Source organism: Pleurodeles waltl, chromosome 4_1, assembly GCF_031143425.1.
Source record: "Pleurodeles waltl isolate 20211129_DDA chromosome 4_1, aPleWal1.hap1.20221129, whole genome shotgun sequence".
Classification (NCBI taxonomy): Eukaryota; Metazoa; Chordata; class Amphibia; order Caudata; family Salamandridae; genus Pleurodeles; species Pleurodeles waltl.
The window spans coordinates 671,939,727-671,962,021 of record NC_090442.1 but is presented as its reverse complement, the minus strand read 5'-3'; the positions used below and the strand labels follow the sequence as shown (position 1 = coordinate 671,962,021).

General features: G+C 41.0%; 1 protein-coding gene across 1 annotated transcript in view; it reads right to left on the bottom strand.

The window, feature by feature from the left end:
• NUP107 (nucleoporin 107) overlaps positions 1 to 22,295 on the bottom strand; it is a 394,223-nt gene that overhangs the window by 363,802 nt on the left and 8,126 nt on the right. Inside the window, exons 2-7 of the mRNA XM_069229180.1 lie at positions 21,786 to 21,881; positions 19,008 to 19,094; positions 16,149 to 16,264; positions 13,160 to 13,295; positions 10,849 to 10,952; positions 7,088 to 7,215 (exon numbers count right to left, since the gene is read on the bottom strand). Of these exons, the coding sequence (XP_069085281.1) occupies positions 7,088 to 7,215; positions 10,849 to 10,952; positions 13,160 to 13,295; positions 16,149 to 16,264; positions 19,008 to 19,094; positions 21,786 to 21,861 (647 nt within the window). The 5' untranslated portion in view covers positions 21,862 to 21,881. The remainder of the gene's footprint in view (positions 1 to 7,087; positions 7,216 to 10,848; positions 10,953 to 13,159; positions 13,296 to 16,148; positions 16,265 to 19,007; positions 19,095 to 21,785; positions 21,882 to 22,295) is intronic.

The following is a 22,295-nucleotide window of genomic DNA, read 5'->3' as shown; positions in this document are numbered from 1 at the left end:
CCCCATGACACTCATATACATGAGCAAGGTAGATGTGTATTGGCAAGAGGGGCGCTAGATGGCAGCCCCCTGGTGCTGAGGTGCATTTATGCCCCCAATACGAACCAGGAGGCTTATTGGGCACACTTGACAACGATATTGGCGGACTGGGTGCAGTACCCATGGATGTTGAGTGGTGACTAACGCAGTATTAGACATCTCTCTAGACCAATCTTGCCTCTCGCTCCCCACAGCCACAAACCTAACGTCCTCCAAAAATGGACGATGAGTTGGACAATGACTGACCCCTGGCGCACCCACAATGCAGGCCTGCACAAGTACTCCTACTCTCACATTGACAGGTTCCTCTGCTCCTCACACTTTCAACCCCATATCAAACACACTACATACCTAGCGTAAACATTTACTGCCCACAATCCGTTAGAGATGACATTTACCTGGGGTCGAGTACCTGCTCCAATTCCAACATGGCGGATGCAGCTGACACTGTTAGAAGACTCCCCCCGTCTTTGGCCACCACCACGGATACTTATTTCGTGGAAAATGAAGGTTCCACCTCTTCCCCATTGACAGAATGGGAGGCTTTTAATATAACAGTTTGGGGAACATCCATTAGAGCGCCAAGAAACACAATGGACACTCAAGCCTATAGAGAACAAAATGGCCCAATTGGAAAAGGCAGAGGCGAGGAATGAAGTAGATGGCTCATTATTGCAGGCAGATAGAATAGCACACGCTGGACAGCTTGAATGCCTACGGCTCTTTAACTACTGAGAGCACCAACCTAGCGTCCACGCAGAAACTGGTAAATCGGGCACTTTACTAGCCCGACTCTTGCACCCCCCACCCCCATCCCCAACTCCGATCCTTCCAATTGAGTCCCCGACGTCTGGAAACTGTTTCCTGGCAGGCAGAAATCAATACTACGTTCCGGGAATTTTATATGGACCTACACACAGCACCACCCCCTACCACACTACGGGCGATATCTTGTTACTTGAAAAAGAGTACAGCAACCCGAGGCGAAAGCAACTGTTCACAATGGGTGAGATAAGAGGGACCATTAAAAACGTGGCACGTAATAAAACTGTAGGCTCCGACATGTTACCCGTTGAGTTTTACTCAGTCTGCATTGATAAACTGGCCCTGCGCCTAGAAAAATGATTTGCTGGCTCTTTACAGGCAGGTCTCCTTCCCCTCACAACACCCCAAGTCATAGTCACATCCCTGTTAAAACCATGTAGACCACCGGCAGACTTAATGTATTATAGACCATTACTGAATATAAGATACTGAGTAAAATCTTAGCTCGTCGATTGCTACCACTGCTGCTGCAGCTCCTCCATAATGCAAATGTAATACGTCGATGAATATACGTCGATTGTTTTATGTGATGTATGCCTCACGTGGTAGTCACCAATCCGCTGGGTGTCTGGCCCTGGATATCCACCACGCATGTGACCGACTTAGCTAGGATTTCATGCTTGAAGTGCTTGCTTGATTTAGATCTATCTCCTTTAATACCTGGGTGAAGCTCCTATATGCGAACACTACGGCTAGAGCGTGGACTAGGCCCTGCATCTCTGCACCATACACTATCTCCTGGGGTACACGCCAGGGATGCCCACTGTCACCCTTATTGTTTGTGTTAGCTATTGCGCCCCTGGCACAATTACTGGGACAGAGTTCACCGGGCTGGGGAATCCCACTGAATGGTACAGTCCATGCGGTTTCTTTTTATGCAGATGACATGATCTTATACCCGAAGGATATATGCCAGGACTTGGCAGATCTGGCTGAAATAATGGAAGAGTTTGGCCATTTGTCTGGGCTCCACATCAACACCGATAAAGCCTGTGCCTTCTTCTCTTCCAATCCACTGCCACCATTCATGATGTTCGGACCTGCCACAATTTAGACTGCACCGCACACTTTTAAATACTTGAGCATCCAAATATATTGCGAGCCACGGGATAAAATAAATAGGAACATACTTCGAGCGGTTAACGCGGTTAAAACCCCTAGTGGGGTTATGGACTACACTACCACTGTCAGTGGCCGGAAGATTTGCCTTGGAAAAGATGGTGCTTCTACCCAGGATACTATACTATTTTGTTAATCTGCTGGTCATGATCCCTGTCCAGCTGCTTAAAACTGTGAACCCTTTACTAACAGAATTAGCGTGGGGACTCGGCCGCCGCTGGGTTAGCCTAGCTAAACTGCAGCTCCCTGTGCAAAGGGGCGGTATGGGTGTCCCAGACCTTAAAGCATATTGAATCGCGGGTCATCTGCAATGGCTGGCATACTGGCTTGCGGGCCATAACCTACATGAAATAGGGTACTCAGAAGCCCATGCTCATAGATGACAAGTACACACAGTCTCCCCCTTCCCTCCCCCCCCCTCCCCACACACTACTAGTGTGTTTCGCTTTGCAATATTGGCACCTAGCAAAAAAAAAATATATTTGCATACTCCTGTCCCATACACTTCAAATGTATCACTAGGCGGTCTCCCGCTTCCGATAGGCACATTAACGGTAAGGCGATTAGAAGTATGGGGACAGTCAGAGTCGCTAGCACTCTCAACTTTATTTTCAAATGGAACACTAATGACGCACACAGATTTGATAGCTACCCATAGTTTACCCAACAACTTATTTTTAATATATTCTAGTATATTACACTATGTCTGTCACCACTGGGCGGCTGATGGGCAGGAACTGACCACACATGAACCCCTTAAAGTACTGCACACAATGGGCCACGTCTCTCACTTAAGTGGTTATATCAGGAAATTAAAGCACACACAGGGACCATATTGATACCCCTCCGCACCAAATGGGAAGAGGATTTGTCTTGTGTTATCTCCGACACGGACTGTGAATTTCTGTTGCTGTCCCTGAAAACAGTGTCTTGCAATACTCTGTTCAAATTAATTCAGTTCTCCAACTTTTACAGAGCATATCTTACCCCAGGTCTGATAAATAAAATATTTCCAGGCGCAGTGGCGTGCTGCCCCCATTGTGACAATGCTGAGGTGGACCTGCTTCATATGCTCTGGTACTGTCCGGCATTAGCAAACTACAGGGAGGAAATAGTCCGGTCTCTAACAACTCTTACAAGGCAATCACATTGGCAGACCCCCGACTCCTGTATTTTGAGTCTTGAACCTTGGCTCCAAAGGGACAACGTACTCACACGATTCACTGATTTAGCATTACTGCTGGCCAAGCGCTTAATAACTAGACGTTGGAAATCATCCAAACCTCCGCAGATAGCGCAGTGAAGGGAGGAGGTGGCAGGATGGGGACTAGCAGAGAGCAGTGATTTTCACTGGGAAGAATACAGAGGGCTACGCATTACACCTATTGCTATGGAATGGGATCTACTCTTGGAACAATTTAAAGAGCAGACCATCCACAGCAGTAAGAATGAGTGTTAACCCACCCCGCCCCCAAGACACAACAGGTACTGTAGACGTAATGAAAATACACTATCTAATACATGGATAAGCCCAAGAGCTGGCAAACTTTCAATTTAGTCTGCATTACTGTTTTCATCGAAGAAGGGCGCAAGTTGTTACTTCAAGTTGTTTTTTGGGGGGGGGTGGGAGGGGCTATGGGGATGTTACCGAAAATGCTGTCACACTATCCGCTGTAATGATCTTAAAGATTTGTTATTACATGAAGAACATAAAATCCTCTATATATGTAACAGCAACCTGATTTGCTTGTGATGACGGATACATGAAAATGCAATAAAATATGTTTAAAAAAAAAAAAATAGACACTAGTCGTAAGATGGTGTGCCACAAAACTGGAAGAAGTTACTTTGTTCTGAAGTGAGTCCTAGGGTATATAAAGTTGTGAATATCTGTTGCTTAAATGTTTTCTGAAAAGTAAAATTGGTGAAGTGGGCAGAAGGTTAATGCCAAGTGTTTGCCCCCTTCACAGACTCCAAAGTCAACCTTATTGAGTCAGGACCTGGAAAGCCTTTTTACTGAGATCAGGAAATGTACCTTTTTCGCCGGGCCTAACTTTCAACCAATGGCTGATGGTTAGCCTGTGGGATACTATAAAACATCCAAAGGGGTATTGGGTAAATGTTTAAACAGGCTAGCTAATTGCCTCTTAAGAGGCGATAATGTACTGCAATCCTTTGATACAGGAACAGTGGTAAGCTTTTTAAAAATCAGTAAAAACCCATAGTACCCTAATTCACATCAACCGATAACTTTACTAAATGCAGGTAATAAAATTCTTGCAAAATTACTTGCAAAGTCGCACAATTGTTGATTCAGAAGCATCAGAGTGGATCTACTGCCAGTCAGCCACATAACATTACCAATGATTTAATTGAAGCTATAGATATTTTACTCAGAAGAAAAATTCCTGCAGAAGTTATGCTTCAGGATGCAGAAAAAGTATTGAGCTGGGAAAATCTTTTTTCGATATGAAGTGCATTTGTTTCACTTCCCAGCTCACAAGGGCAGTACATAATTTGCACAACGGCACCCATGCAAATTTGATTATCAACGTGGAAAAAAAGCGGAATAGGACAAATAGGTAAATTGCAGAGCAAGAAAGGGATGTTCTGTATCCCATCTTGATCACGTTTGCCACAGAGGCACAAGCAATGTCTCTCCGCAAGGAAAGGAATATAATTCCCACAAATGATAATGTGCCTAACACGGAACTCTATGCAGATTATGTGATTTTATTTATAACATATGCTAGGACAAATTCAACACTAATAGTGTTTAGTACTTTTCAAGAAGTTGGGGAATATAAAGTGAATAATCTGAAAACACTTTATACTTCGACATATTCTCCAAAATGAGGGAAATAATGCATACAATCACAACCCTAAGTGTTATTTAGGAATATATACGTCTCATCAGATTTATCAGACTCATGGGAGTTAAATTAAGTCCTCTGGCGAAAGAAGTTTAATCCTTATTTCAGCGCTGGAGCTCTCTTTACCCAACAAACCCTGCACACATAGCCTTAAGCAAAATGTCAATTTTACCCTTTTTAAATACAGTCTTCATGGCTGCTCCCTGAATTGTATATGAAGTTATTTTAGGGAAATCAAGGGAATGTTCCACAATTCATTTGAGGGAATAAGGTGCCAAAAATATCACTAAGCCCTTTATACATGTCTAAATTGGATGGAGGTTAGCTTTCCTTTATATTTAAAGATGTACTTTAAAAAAATATATATTTTAACTTTTGCAGCTTACTGTTCTAGATTTTAAAATGTGAACTCATCTCATACATATCAGGAGAATCTTTTAATTGATATGCTCATCAGGATTACATGCACCCACATCTTGCTATCAATGTTTTCTTAATATGAACGAAACACTAAGATGGCAGTGCTATGAGATTACCAAAATACTGATTTTACAATGCGTATTCGGTGGAAACCTTAGTCAATACTTGAGTTTTTTGTTTAAATAAAATAAAGAAAAATAATATGAAAAGCCCCCTTTTTTGGTCTTTTACTCAGAAATCAATTTTTTTTAAATCAGTGTTTGACCCCATCTCAAACGCTTTCCTGAAAAATTTCATTTTATGCTAAATAGCCTAATTATAAAACATGTATATTTTGCACAAAATACAGTATTAACCCATACGGTCTTAAATGGTGATTCATGGAAATAGACAATTGGCTTCCCACTGCATGCCTTGCCCACACTTAATGCATTTTTGGAAGACTTTTTGGGGTTTTGTGAAACTAAAATCAATATTTGGATCTCAAAAGACTTGAATATATTATGACTGGGATATGCACCAGAGGTTAATGGTATAGGCAGCTGTGGGAAAAAAATTGACTTGCATTGTTCTGCTAATTGCTAGATATATAAGAAGGTAGATTTGGAAATTACAACATAAACCAAAATTCTAAGACTGTCTAGTGACATTTATCACAATAAGGGCGAGAGTAAACGTTTTTACCACAAGGACAGGAAGCAGTACAAAAATTTTAAATTTGTTGGGGGAATAATTTACAATAGCGTAATTGCTGTAATGAATGGTGTGGTTTTTTTTTCCCCAATATGAAGTCATTACTGTTGTATACAACCTATTGTTTATGTAGGTAAATTCATTAACTTCATGGTAAATAAAACAAACATTTGCAATGCAATGGGTCTCGCATTTGCTCGAGTTAGGGGTATTAGCGTTGTAAACTCCTAACCGGGCTTTTCTAGGCACATAAATTGAAAATGTATTTTTATTTTTAACTGTATTACTTTTAATTTTCAGTACGTTTCCGCACTAGCAGGGGATCTAAGCGTCTATTCCCACAGTGAGACTCCTGAGCATATCATTTTAAAACATGCAGCCACTAATGATGTGAGGACTGAATTTGTGTCACTTCATAATAATAACCTGTGGAATTGTAACAGTGCTTTTTAACACATTTTTACATGATGTCTTTTTAAAGTAAAGTTTCATAAGCACATGTGTTTTCATTACAGGTTTCTGAAAAAGCTGTTGTCAATTTTTGTTCTTACAAAAAAAATTCTGATGGATTTATTGACTCACGGTGGGAACTAATGGTCATGCAAAACAAAATACACACATTAAGTAATACAGTTGCCCATTTTAATAGATGTTTAAGGTTTCTACAGAATGTGCCAGGTACCCAAAACTATTTCTGCAGAAATGAAACATCTTTCAAAACGAGCAATCTCACTGCACAAATTCCTTCATCAGTATACATTTCATGAACTCTACCAGGATTACAACAGTATTAATGAAAGAAATGAAGGACAGCAACAAAGCAGTCAAAGGTTTTGTGTCCTTCACTTCAGAGGCACAAACCTCTCAGGATGCCGAAGTTCCTTTTCCAAGGTGACAAAAACAGATTAAAGACGTTCACTCAAAACAGTTTTACTGGATAAAGATTTCGGGTTAAAATGGACGTCACTGTTAAATGTATTGGGAATCATGCTTTTATACCTTTAAGGTCAGGTAGTGTTTGAAAATGTGCCACCTGCTCTTTTTTCCCCCCAAACAAGTTTCCCCAGCAACAGTGCTGAAACCTCTAATGCACATTCAAAGAGAACACTCCTACTCACTTGTAAAGTGATGTCAGCAGCCTCCACGTCACCATCTCTTGCTGAAGCAGCCACAGAATGCTGGCAGTTTTTGAAAACTTCAGGTGTGCAGAAGGTACTCGTTTCACAATTTTTTCCAGAATCTTCACCTGGTAAGAAATTGAGAGGTTACTTGCATCTGGCGATCCACCAAGCTATCTTTTATGGAATGCATCCTCTTATTAAAAAGAACACTTTTAAAAATAGTATCCACAGTAAAGCTGTGAAAACCCTGACTGTTCCAGACCTCCATTTTATCTTTGTATTAGGGGGAATCATGTAGGAATATCAAAGTTTCCTTCTTGGAGAATTGTTATCATACAAGTCATGTTTAGTAATTATCATTGAGCTCAACCCCAGAGTGGGGACAAGGTGTGATGCGACTATTGATGGAGAAGCCCAGGTTGAGTAAGAATAAATAAAAGAAGTTTCCTTTCTCCCACCTCTGCCGAACAATAATGCCTAGACTATCAAGCTGCTTTCCAAGAACTGAATATGTGGAGTCCATCCCATTTCCCCTTCACCGTGAAGTTGTTGCTTCACCCCTATTGGGCAATTGGGAGAGATTAGTGGATAAAATTCAACCGGTTTCCAGATCCTGCAGACCTATAACTTCACAAACTTTGTAGATAAAGAGCCCAGAAACAGATGCTAGTGTTAATCGAAAGCTATCAAACAACACTATGTGGACATGGCAATTTTTTCATTGCAGATACGTCAGATGCTTTAAGTTATACAATCCCTCTAAGGGAGCATTACCACTTGTCGCAGTCTAGTCAAGATCGACTGGAGGACTGTGAAAACTGCTAATACAAGCACTACTAGGAGAAAGACACCTGGCACAGCAGGCCAAGAAGAAAAACACTGGAGTCCACAGGACACTGGAAATCAAAGGTCTTAATGTTGGCTTCCAGGACATCTTTCCAGTATTTTTGTAAATATGAGAAATTACAGAAAAGGTGCATCAGAGTACCACGGGTCTCACCCCTCTGATCTGTTGTTAACGAAGTTAACCTGCTTCTCGGGTGTAATGCAACAGTATGACTCAAGCTTGCAAAGAGTACCCTTCCAGTGACATTATACACTGTCGTGTGTGTTTGGTAATGAATCTAATTCCAATCAACCTCAGTCAGTTCCCAGTCTGTGGTTGCAGTTAAGGGTATTCTCTAAATTCTGCAAATCAGTCACATTCATTTTTGCCCCCTCAACACTTTGCATTTCCTTGAGCATATGGTTTATTCATCAGGTGCAGGTATCGGTACCTCATCGGTCTCTGGGAATGCCAAAAAACGTCAAAAATATTTAAACAGCTCCTCACTGAATAGGAAGTCAAGCACAAGGCACTTATGGTCTTCTCCATGTTCTGAATCCGCTTCTGCTAGTCTTGCAGTTAAGTCTGGGTTATTGCATAGTGGAGTAACGCGGAAGGCAAATGACGTCAGTCCTTTACTCTCACAGATCTTGTACCATGTGCCTAAAATGTGTTTACTGTGGCTCGCATAACTGAAGAGAATGCAATCCCCAACACCTACCTATGGTTCCCGAGAAGCAAAGGGACCTCCAGAGGGAAGTTCCCACTATAAGGTGGTTAGCAAAACACCAAAGTTTGGCAACCCCTCCACACTTCACTAGGTGCCACAACTGCTAAGCCTGGTAATAGTACGATGGCTGTTCCAAACATTTCTATATTGGAAGTGGCAAAGACGTGCAATTATATACAATTCTGGGTCTTTTCCCATTCCATATTCAGTATCTTACTAAGCCATTAAGTTAATGATTGAGGGTGCTTCCAGAAAAGGGAGGGTCTGAAACAGATATTATCTTAGGGAGACCGGACATATTAACTGCTACTATTCTGCCTAGCCGTGTTAGGGTTCCTTTGAGCCAGGGATGTTATTCATAAGGGAGCAAAATTCAGTGCAATCATTTGTAGAAAGGCCCGGGCTAGCTGCACACTGTTAGAAATGCCTGGCTAATCAGCCCAATGAAACTGAAAGTTTGCCCTCACAGAATCCGCTTCTTCTTTTTTGTTTCTCAAGGGGAGTACTTTTGATTTATGAATATTAATTTTTAAGCCAAAGGCAGTGCCAAACACATGTAGCTTTCCTTTGAGAGCAGGAATCGTCTCTTGATCATGAGATACACAACTCAAAATGACATCTGCGACTATACTAACCTTCGACAGACACTCAAACTTTTTGCTATTATGCGTTTTGGAAAATGAACCTGAAAACAGCTATGAAGCCTGATCCCCAATTTTAAAAGCACTGGCCGCAATAAACAAAAATAAACCTTACAGTTGGTTGACGGAGACAAAGGTTAAGAAGTAAGTTCTAAAACTGTCAGAACATTCTCTATGATGTCTAATCCTGTTATTTTTGTAAACAACGCTGCTGTCTGCATCTTATAAACCTTGACACTACACTACTTAATCGAATTAATAGCTAGGCATCTGTAGCTGCAGCTGCATTTTGGTAATTATTTGTATGTTTCTAGGGGGAAGCATCTCAAAGTGCATACTGTATCCTTTATTAAAGAGGTATGAGTCTTGTGGGGTTACATTAATGAGTAGAAAGAGGTCAGAGAAGAGGAGAAATTAAACTAAGGAGGAGGTTTGGAGTGGTGCTAGTTTGCAAGATAGAAAATCAAATCCACAGGTTCAGAGTACCTGTTGCTTGCAAAGGGATAGTTATGGGTCAGTCTGTTAGTTAGAGTTAACATGGCTTCATTATGCCAGTGAAAGGATGAGAGCAAAATTGCAATACGCTCCAGAGAAAATCTGTATTCAAGAAAGGTCTGAAAAGGTTCACTGGGAATGTAACTTGGATGGTAAATTCTAAGGTTGTTTCTTTCACCTGGACTATCTAATTACATCTCAAGCTGGTCAGTCTTCCATGTCTTGCTCAGCATGCCACTTAGAAATGTAAATATTTAATCATGGAATGATTTAAAGTCTTTTAAAGCCTACTCAGGAACACAACTATTGCCTAGCTACCAGGCTTAAACATTTTTTACACTGTTTGAGTTTGTCATTTTACTCCAGTCACAATACCTGCTTCAGGAGGAAAAAATGAACATTAATTCTACATTTTACTATACCTCTCTTACAAAGGGCAGGAGAACTACATTTCATGTTCACTAATTGATCAACAACAGGCTTCATTTGACCTCCTTAAAGCATATATTTTATGTCTTTAGTCTGTAGTATGGGTGGGCTGTTTTGGAAAAGGTGGGAGCCAGCTCGAAGAACACTCAGGTTGTCGTCCACCTCTTCCTCTTGCACTCTCAGTAAGGTATTTTGTGTGCCACATTTGTTCACTGTGTGCTCCATCCGCTACCCAGCGGACACCAATTTCTTAGCACTGCCACCTTGAAGTAATTTTTGCAATACCTTTTTTTAGATTACAAATAGATTTAGCCTTCCAGCATGTAGCAATTAAGCTTTCACGTGCTTACGAGATTGGAAACAAACTATAAAAGATCATAACAGAACCACATTTAGCTCTTCAACATTTCAGGAACAATTTGAAGCACAAGTGATCAAATATATAAACAGGACACTAAATTACTACAGCACTATTGTGTCATTCACACAATCTTAAGCAAAAGCCACAGCACGGCAGAGGTACAGCAAATGTCACAATTACAGATCATTTGCAAAATAATTACGATGTTGCAACGCCACAAGAGAAAAACCAGCACAATGCCAAAACTATGTCAAAATATTAGGCACTACAACTCACCTGCTCCCTACATGCCGCTTCATAGTCCTGCACAAGTTCGAAAACAGTGCTTGAAGAATGGGTATGAAAATACTGTAGGAAATCTGAGAACATGCTCATAGTAGCTGAAAGATAAAACCGACAGGTAAAATTAAATAGGGAGAGTATTTAAAATATAGTTTATAATGGTAATAGACCACCTTGTCAACTGAACCAAATAAATGAGGAGAGTGTATTAATGTGCATCAGGTAGAGGGTGCATAGATAATGATTGAACATTCGTTGTACAACCATCAGTGATAGACCCAGAATGCTCAGGCAGGCTGCAGCAAAACCACTGCTTATAAAGAATGCCCTGGTATTTCAAAGGCACCCTCAAGGTGGAACTGAAGACATACACCACAAGACCTTGATAAATGTGGCAGATGAATGGTGGCAAAGTTAACAAATGTAATTTCCTTGTGATCATTGCTGCACAAGGTATAAATTATATTTATAGAAATCCTGTTCAAAATAGATCAAGTGCCAAATAAAGCGAGAGACTGAAGTAGATCAAAGAGATATATATATAACAACAACAAGGTTTAGGAGCACTCACGGGTAAGTAAGTTCATTAATTTCGCCCACAGACGCGTTTCAGCACCAACTGCCTTTTTCAATGTGATTAGCGAAAATTAGATCTGTTTTTGCACTTCCTTTTATTTAAAAATATCATGATCAAAGAAAGCGGACTTTCATTCAAGGTGCCTGCATAATTATAACTTGAGTAAACAGATCTAATTTTCGCTTATCACATTGAAAAAGGCAGTTGGTGCTGAAACGCGTCTGTGGGCGAAATTAATGAACTTACTTACCCGTGAGTGCTCCTAAACCTTGTTGTTATGTTTATTTTCGTGATTCCATCATCACGTATAGGTAGCACCCGCTCGCTAGAGTTCGGCAATTTTTGATGGCTTTGGTTGAATGGAAATATATGTATATATTTTTTTTTATATATTTTTTTTTGTTAAATCAAGGGAATTAAAACTGAATTAAAAATAAATGGTCAAGGTGGTGGCATCATGTTTAACTTACACACTTTTAGACCCTTCAACAGAGCAAGACTGGTGAACTGAAGAACCTCACTAATGTGCGAGAGGACCAAAGAACAAACTCCTTTCACACCTAAATTAACAGCACCCTACCATGAATAGGAAAGTGATACAGAAAAGCAAATTCCAATCCCGTTGGGTGTTGGTTAGAAGAACACCTTGTCATGGGTAAGAGGGTGGGCGGTGTAGTATAAACTTGAAAAAGCATTTTTTATTACTAAAGAGTGAGGGAGCAGAGATTCCCTGACCCATGATCAGTAAAGGGTCTGAAAAAGGTTGTTCCCAGGAGTAGGATTGAGGGATTTAAAAAAACAACAACAAAAAAACTCATACTTTTAAAAGATTTAGGTGACAGATACCTTAACTATGATCTGGAGTGGTGGCTGAAGAGCCTCCTGCAATGGCACAGAATGGTGGGAGAGGTGGGCAAGAGGCCACTTTGAAACGGAAGTCTGGAACCAAAGACAAAGTGTTCTCCGGCTAATTCATAATAAAGACAATAGAAAATGCTCGCTCTCAGAAGCAAGACTGAGAGCCAATTAGAATTAACAAGATACAAAAGAATATTTTCCCTGACCAGTTATGAGATTGCATAGTTCTTCAAAGATACCATTGTTAAGAAACTCATAAGCTTTTTCTAGTGACAAGTTTCTTCCCATAAGCAAGAATGACCTATGAAAAAGCATGTTCATAAGGGAAGAGCTGAGCCTCTCCCCTGTTCAAGTTCATCAGAGTGGCTGCAAATGACATGCGTTTGAAGCTACCGATTTAAACACTACACAGACAGTAAGTTTGGAAATGACTACACCAAAGTCCCTGTGCATATTGGGCTGATTTATTATCATGGGTTTTGGTGCAAAGGAATAAATCACGGGATAGGTGAGGCGGGTGCATTACTTAGCACTGAACTCGCAGCACTTTGGGGAGAAAACTAATGTGTATGCTATACTACCACAGCGTGCTGCCCAGTTGTAAAGCTCTCCAGTGATGTTTTCCAATTGAGCCAATAGCCCTTTTCTTCTTTAAACATGTTGCTTCTGTTTTTATGCATTAGTAAATTGCTATATTTGTTAAGGTTCAACAAGTCAAACGTAACACATCTCAAATAATTCAGCAAGTAGAAACGAACATCAAATTCTGCATTGCTAAAACACATGCATGTCTATCCTACAAATATTCCACAGATGAAAACCGAAATATCTGGATTTATACAAATGTTGAAAAATGAAAGTGCATCATACCAGCTTCCCCGGGATCCTCTTCCTGTAGTAACACTGCACTCATGGTAACTTCCTCAGTAAAACTGGGAGAGTCCAAAATTCCGGTTCTCTGAGGCGTAAAGTTGGTTCCCCAATTACTCTCATCTAGATTGGATAACTAAAGAATAAAATATAAACACATTGTGCGAGCAACAAGAAGACAAGAAAGAAACAATAAGAGGGTAACAAGAAAGGAACAATATCTTCACCTTTCTACTATACTGCTAATGGGCACTGGAGTTAAAACAAAGTTGCATGGTCCACTGGACTGGATAATTATATCCTGACTGCTGCTAATTATTGGCACTGCTGAGCTGCAACTTTTTTTTTTTTTTTTTTTTAACTCACGGTACGGCTCATCACTTGAAATAAGTACAGCAAATCATCTGAATAATTAATTAGGAACAGAATACCTTGCAAACTGAAGATGCCTAGTCACCTCCAACTAATGTAGCTAGTTCTAACACATTACAAATATTTGCAAGCGAAGGGGAGCCATTGGTGGACTTGATCATTACCAAGGGTGAAGAAAAAAATGCACCTAACTAACACTTTTGGAGGGAGTCCTGACCTACAACCAGGTTTCTTTGGTCAAACAGCACCGGCGAAGGGTCACTATCTCATTGCTGGTAATGAAATGCTGGGGACTTAAAATGTGGCATTTCCTTGCCTGCGTTCAAGTTAGCCTGTTTTTTCAGTGTAGATTCTTTGGCAGCCATTTTCAAATAAAGCATATCAGGAGATACTTACATTAACTTTCAAATGGTCGGATAACAATACACCAAAGCAAGAAAAGTCACAAAATGGGATGTTGTGCAATTATTTCAATAACATGGTTCTATTCTTCAGGCCCCAAATTACATCCTATTCTAGCAAACATTAAGATAAGGAAACAGGAAGAAGCAGAAAGTGGGTGAACTATAAGACAAAAATGGCCCTCTGATGAATTGTCCATGGCGTAAAGCTAGAGGCTATGAAACAGTGCCTGAAAACGATCCTTTGGAATTGTTCATGTCTTACATTCAATGGAAGCAGCATGTCTGACCAGTAAACCAACATCCTTTTTCCCCGTTCGTAAGAGGGTTTTTACTAGGTAACAAGTATGAGATAGGTGGTGATATTTTGGATTTGGCAGTTGGTATTGACTGTACTTGTAAACTAGACTATGGTGGTTAATTGTCTGGTGCAGAATTTAGGTACCCCATGAGAGAAAAACTCATGAAGGAAACAGGCTTGTTTAGACTTCTAGCTGTGCATTAGTGAACTGGACTAATGTTGCTGTCCTCAGACATACATTACAAGAAGCAGAGCTAGTTGAGAAGGAATGAGCAGCAGTTCCTCAATTTGAATTTCCTAAATGTAGAAGGGGGTTGTGGGGAAATCACAAAGAGAGCAGGAGTGAACAGAAGTTGAATAATCTGCTACTAGCGGGCAGTGTTTTGAAGTGGCATGATTTAGAGCTTGTAAAGGCCTAATCTGTAAGGGGGGCAGGGAATAGTCAGCGCAGTGGCAGTCTAGGTCCTAGTATCTTGCTTAGAAGATTATGCCAGAGCTCAGGGCTGGCGAGGCTCTCACGAAATCAGCATTTTCCTAAACAGAAAATAAATATGCTAAATCAGGAAAACCTGTTTAAAAAACCAGAGGGAGGGGTAAAACACCAGATTGTTTAAGGCTATCAGTAGTACAGACTGTTATCCAGCAAGGCCAAGGATCTCAGGGCGGCCATTAGGAACTATAGATCCAAAATGAAGTTTCTACTTTGGTGGTCTCATTGCATTCTCTTGTCTGGACACTTCACAACCAGAAATAAAAAGGTGGTGCCCCTACCCATTTTCATTTGCGTCATATAGGAGTAAGAAAACAGCATCCTGCCAGTGGTGCATTTTCTTTTGAAAGGTTAAGGGTGAACACTGTTGGACCCTTTGACTACTGTACTACTTCTGGAAGTAGGTACACCTTTGTAGTGGTGACCATGATATGAAATACCTAAAAGCCGTGTGTTTCTGGGCCAAACCTGCTTGTGTGATGGGGCGAAGCTGAGGATGCTGCTATTTTTTTTTTTTTTTTAGGAATTAATTTTTCTGAACAAGGTTGTTCAACTACAGACCCAGCCTCACTTATGAGAGCGAAAAAAGTCATGCGGTGTTTCCTAGAAGAGTCAAACATCGGTTCATGTGCAAATGGGTTCACTTGGACAACAGGAGAGGGAACAACTTTAGGAGGAAATGTCATGTGATCCAATCATGTTGCTCACAAGTACGTGCTACAAAATGAGTAACACCTTTTTGAAAGGCCTCTTAAGCACTGAAAAAATAAAATGTGTGCCCGCAATCACATCCGTATTCAAATATGTCCTGGGTCTGAGGAACAAGATTTCAGAATACGCAATGGCATCAAGAGCCAACATTCAGCCACGGCTCAAATTGCTCAAACAATTGGACAAACAGAAAACAAATATAACCGAGTATGTAACTTTCATGAAGAGATGTTAATAACTACATCAATAAAACTACAGAAGTAATTCAGATTGATTGTAAGCGATGTCAATGTTCCAACTAACTTGAACACATCTAACATGCAAGATTAATATAACAGGTTGGGCACTGGTGTTACATTATACTGTCTGTACCTCACTATGCAAGCTTTCACAATGTTTATATCTGCATTCCGCCCTGCCTTTTATCATCAAATTTCCTGCTGAAATTTGAATCTGGCCATCAATCTTTCTTCTCAGCTGGGCTGATGTAACCATTCTATTTTCTTAAGTATTTAGAGTTATTGTAACAGTGTTTACGGACCAGCCTAGATTTACTGATCTTTGCACAGCTTCAAGTGTATGTGAATATAAGTCAACATGACTTCTAAATTTAAGCTGCATCCTCAGTCTGCAACCACAAACGTAGCCCGATACCTGTAAAAAGGCATTACTTTGTCTTTGCATTGTGCTGCTTCTAGATGGGGAAGAACTCACCATAGACAGATTCCCGAGGCGTCCTGGAGTCTGTGTCACATGAGTAGACCTGCCTCCACTTCCCAGAATAGCAGAAACATCTGGCTGCCTTGCAGCACTGCGGGTTTGTGGAGTCACTGAAAACAAAAAGGGCACATCGAGGACAGTAGAGAAAGAGCACCCCACAATTGTCAACACTTGCCATCGTTCCACAAAGCTCAACTCAAGCATCACTAAGTTAGATTTGAGATGTAACCAGGGATCTTGGAGGACCACTGCTACATGTATGACATATACAAGATAAGAATACATGTCAATCAATCAATCAATCAATCAAAGGCATTTCTATAGCGCACTGCTCACCCGGAGGGTCTCAAGGCGCTGGGGGGGGGGGGGGGGGGGGGGGGGACGCTACTGCTCGAACAGCCAGGTCTTGAGTTGCTTCCTGAAGGCGGGATGGTCTTGCGTTGTCCGGAGGTGAATGGGGAGGGAGTTCCATGTCTTGGCTGCCAGGTAGGAGAAGGATCTTCCTCCGGCGGTGGCTCTGCGGATGCGGGGGACGGTGGCGAGAGCGAGGCTGGCGGAGCGGAGCTGGCGGGTGGGCTTGTGGAAGGTCAGGCGGCTGTTGAGGAACTTGGGGCACAGGTCGTGGAGGGCCTTGTGTGCGTGGGTGAGGAGTCGGAACGTGATTCTTTTGTTGACGGGGAGCCAGTGCAGGTCTCTCAGGTGTCCAGAGATGTGGCTGTGTCGGGGGATGTCCAGGATGAGTCGTGCTGAGGCGTTCTGGATCCGTTGGAGTTTCTTCTGGAGTTTGGCGGCGGTGCCGGCGTAGAGGGCGTTCCCGTAGTCCAGCCGACTGGTGACGAGGGCCTGGGTGACCGTCTTCCTGGTCTCGGTGGGGATCCACCGGAAGATCTTTCGAAGCATGCGCAGGGTGTTGAAGCATGAAGATGAGACGGCGTTGACTTGTCTGGTCATCGAGAGGGAGGAGTCCAGGATGAAGCCTAGGTTGCGAGCGTGGTCCGTTGGCTTGGGGGTGGCTCCCTGGGCGGGGGGCCACCAGGAGTCATCCCAGGCGGATGGTGATGATCCCAGGATGAGGACCTCCGTCTTGTCTGAGTTCAGTTTCAGGCGGCTGTTCTTCATCCATTCGGCGACGTCTTTCATCCCTTCGTGTAGGCTGGCTCTGGCGGCGTCCGGGTCGCTGGTGAGGGAGAGGATCAGCTGGGTGTCGTCGGCGTAGGTGATGATCTGGAGGTTGTGTTGACGTGCGATGGTTGCGAGGGGGCTCATATAGACGTTGAATGTCAAATTAGTTAATTCACTTTGGTATGAAAGGAAAGCCAATATTCTGGAAAAGCTACCTTCAACTGGAACCCTCAGCTCTTGAGAACTATCTATCCTGTTGTGCACTGAGGACCATCCTTTTCCAAAAGTACATTCTCCATACATGCATACAGCTCTGATATGGTTAACTGCTCTCCCACACTATCACAAAAGAGAGCATTTGGGGTGTCATGTGTGCCTCTTTGATACCTTTGGTGTTAGCCTGGACTCTTTGCACAGTGTACCCTATTTTTGGTCCACTATATATAGAGCCAGCTTCCTAAAAACAGCTGCATGCACAATCTACTATTATCTTAAAGATTAACCAAATTAAATCAAAGAGGATCACGCTGTAATTAAAATGTGTTTTTGAAACAAATCCCAACCCATCATGAAACTTTACTTTTCCATACTGGGATTTCTAAAACATACTTTCTATTTTTAGTTGTAATACAGCGTATTTTGCTGCATTCTGCAAATTGACCCTTTGGTTTTTATAGTGTTCCAATTCGCAAAGTTGTTTCAAGGAGAGGTTTTATAATAATTTCTCAGTGCTCCCTTCCAACTGTAAGGTCACAGAAGAAAGCACACACCAGTACAATGCTTGGCTGTCTTGCATACACTGTTTTACAATAAAAGGCTTAAGACACTGAAAAATATATTGCCAGGTTTACTTTAGGAATCACAGATTTTGTGGTTCGTTGTTGCTAAACCGATCACCAGTTTTTTTCCTCTTAAGTGTCTGCTGGAAAGATGTTACCGAAGACTAGGATTTATTGAACAGCTACAGATTAAATATATAGAATGATAGATGGGTAACATTGAATTACAGGGATGTCTTTCACCAAGAGATTCTGAGAGACATCAAATAGACAACTGAAGCGAAGCTCAAGTTCTCTATGATGCCACTCAGAGGTGAAAAGCATCCCTGTATTTCACTTTTTACCCATCTATCAATTGTTTATAATAATGTCTAGCCCTCAAAATCATCTCACCCTAGTACCAATGCTATGCAGAGGAAGATGAGTAATGGAGGAGCCATTCATACCACGGTCTCTCCTCCTTGCCCAAATAAAAATAAAAATACATGGCCTCCTGTCATTCACCCCATCAGTCCTTTACCTTCTCTTACCTCCAGGAGCTGTGCAACCTGATTTCTAGCGGTGCTCTGACAAGCTTTTGGAAAGTCCCGGCAAAGCAGCTTGGAATTCTTTTATGATGGTGCAACAGTGATTAAAAGGTTCTGTTACCCACTGCTGCTACATCATAGCAGTGAATTACTGGATTTCAAATCCAGTCATTCGTGTCAATAGCTCTCTATGAGAGACATGCATCGCAAGAGGTCTTTTATGTATGTGTTGTTTCCACAGCTGGAGACTAGTCAAAACTCAGCTGACTGCTTTCATATATTTTTAGTGGATTATCTGGTAACGGTCACTTCCAAACATTAACTCGTTGTTCTTTCAAGCCAGAAAACAAACACCTTTAGACTGACATACATTGACTCAAACAACCTTAAATACAGTTACTGCAAATCTGCATTGCAATTCTTACAAGGCTGTCGCAGCAATGTTCCAGGGGTGCGAGGGAGCTGCTGGCTCCGTGATGAAGGTGATGCACCACTCCATGTGTCAGTCAGAACTGGAGGCTGAGGTTAAGAAACCTAACAAAGATGGATTTGCTTAGACACCTCAAAAGTTCAGTTTACAGACCTTTGAGCAGCACATTGGGAATGTTTGTTATTTAATTAAAGTAGCTACAATAATAAAGAATCATTGAATATAGTTTGTACTCAGTTATTTAACTACAACATAAAAAATGCACTAACTCCAAATACACCTGGGACCTGCAGTTTGCGACCAGTAGCACATATCACATCAGTGATAAGGCATCGCAGTGCATAGTCAAAGCTTGAGATGACATCAAAGGACATTTGTAAACCCTACAAAACAGAAAGAGGTGATGTGCAGAGTGAAAGAGCAATGGCAAAAGAACCACCATGAAGAGCATACTAGTCTAAAATAAGTGGACTGAAAAGGAGAATAACAAAGGGGTAAATTGAAAAATAGCAGAAATATGAGCTAATTCCCAAATACTGCAGCTGGAGTGCACTATGCTTCTAGTGACCTTTGGCATAGTATATATGGACTGTTTACTGCCTCTCGCCTCTGTCGTTTCTTACTTCAACACTATAATATAATAGTAATATAACAGCTACCATCATGGTAGTATATTCTCTGTCAGTTATGCAACCTTTATAGAGCACTTCTGGTGCAAGGACAAAATACAAAGGAAACCAATAAAAATAAAATTTTAAAAAAACCTTCCAATTTCTAGCCACGAGTTTTCCCCCTTAGCTTCTGTCAAACTACCAATTCTAAATGCATTGAACTTGAACACATTCTGCTTAATTCTGTAGAAATGTTCTCAGGCATTGTTGGACTGGTTAGTAGCAAACCAGTATTGAAGCCTAGTGAAAGCTGAAGTATATCCAGGAATATAAATTCCAGAGCTGTGCTAAGCTTTCTACAAAATTATCAATGTGTTGCCCTTGCCTCATATCCTACAATCTGCGAATGTAAATTAAGAAAGTATTCCAGCTATAAGACTTCAAAAACTGGTAAAAATGTCTGCACACAAGTTGAGACACATCATAATACCTAATGTAAATACTGATTGCAGAGCTGTTCCTTAAACAAAAGACATTTTCAGATGCCTTATAGCGTAAACTAAGCTAAATGGAAGGCATGTTTTAAACCAAAACAGGAATACAAATAAAGTCTATAGCTATTGCAAGAAATGTTTACATGTAGACTGGTATCCTAGGGAAGACAACCGTAGATGTTTTACAGAAAACTATTTTACTTTGGGAGGTAATAAGGACAGTGCTTCCATACAAACAAAATATTAACTGAGAGTGAATAACTTTTTGAATAATACTGGCTTACTCTACAAAGTTTATTTTCTTAAAAATACCAACATACATTCTAGAATGGTGGGAGTCAACAGTGGTAAAATAGCTAGATTAAAACAACTATTAAGTAACCAATCAGAAGCATTGCTTCATATGAAGAACATGGTCATATAATTAATTATATTGCCTACGACGTTTGTTGAACTGTTTAGGAACCCATATCCACGAAAGCCATGTCAATCTGATTACATGTTACTAAATACACAGCAGGATTAGTGGTTAGTCTTACGCCACTTTAATGTGATATTTGACTTGATGCCACCTACAAGACCGTAGCCGGAGATGTAGGCAACCCTTTCCTAATACATTCACGACACTGAAGCATGAATTAGGTGGGCCCATATGCTACACAACCACAAAACACAGAAACAGACCTATACTGGTCAGTTATACTTGATGAACAGCCATTTTTCAGATGTGCACTTACATGTTCAAATGTTGATACAAGTACCTTCCTGTGCCAATGTTTCACTGAAACATGTTGTACAGCAGGTATTTTGGCAATATAATGAAGAAGTATACTGAAATGGCATGGATGGTAGTATATGTCGACTATTTGGGATAGTCACAAAAACAGAGCTGCAACTTGCCCTGTAATAGCGAACTATAAAGGCCTAACAACATGTGGGAACACAGCAGAAGACAGGACGAACAGTGACATGTCGCCAAGATACTTTCTTCTATCGCCCTGAGTAGATCATCCAAAACTGGTTAATGATGGCTCAATCCTGTGACCAGGCCAGGGTCAGAAATAATATGTCCAGTGGTCTTCTTCCAGGCAACAATGAAGCAGTTGCACCAAAATAGCCAATATAGCAACATATTTTCTGTAACAAGTCATCAAGATTCGTTTTATCTATACAAAGCTCCCAGGGGGAGGGATGGGCTGGCTCCCTCAACCTATTAAAAAAAACATACATCTATCTATAACGATGGTACTCCACAGCTTGAGAAAACAGTGGTATTAGATTTTGTCTTATTACATTTTACAGGGACTATGATAAAGAACTAGGACTGCCGGTTTGTCAATTGGGTACCTTTAAAGAGAAGCAATTGGAACTTTAGGTAATTCACTGGAAATCATCAAGAAAAACACACTGGTTGGATAGTTTGTTACGTGCATGTAAAATTAGATTTTTAATATTGGTCAGTGAGCCATAGGGTGACTGTATTTTGGAGCTGGAGTAAATATTTTGTATTTATATCCTAATAATTGATCAAAAATTATAACATAGGAGGTTCAGGCAAATCATACTTAAGCTTTAAGTTCTGAATACCTAGAAATCGAAACTTAGAAAACATTTGCAAGTAGAAGTCTCAAAAAGCATTGCGAAATTCCTCAGTAAGGAAAAAGATACTAGACACTCTCTTTTGAGAGCTCTGCCGGCGGGCTGCCAAAGACACCTCCACATCACGAACTACCGGAGACGACATTGCGCACACACAAATCCCTCCTGTGTAAAAAAGGAAATAAGAAATTGTTTAGCATTCATTCCAATACAACTGAAACAGCACTTTAAGATTAAGGCACTTTTTTGTCTTATTTTGCCTTTACCATTGAAAGGGGACAGCTTTTATTAGTGCGGTGTCTAATTTAAGACTAACTTCTGAGTTTTACCAGTTCATAGTCTGAGAAGGAAAGGTTAAAACATAACTTTTCTATGGATAGTCTACTCTACCCTCACCAACTACCTTTAAATATGGTATGTTCACTGCATCACTCATAAAGTGCTTCAAGCTCCTTAAGGGGCTGCAAAGCACTATGGTTTGCTGTAGGAAGTTGGCTCTGTATGCACTATTTCAAAGTAAGGAATAGTATGCACAGAGTCCAAGGGTTCCCCTTAGAGGTAAGATAGTGGCAAAAAGAG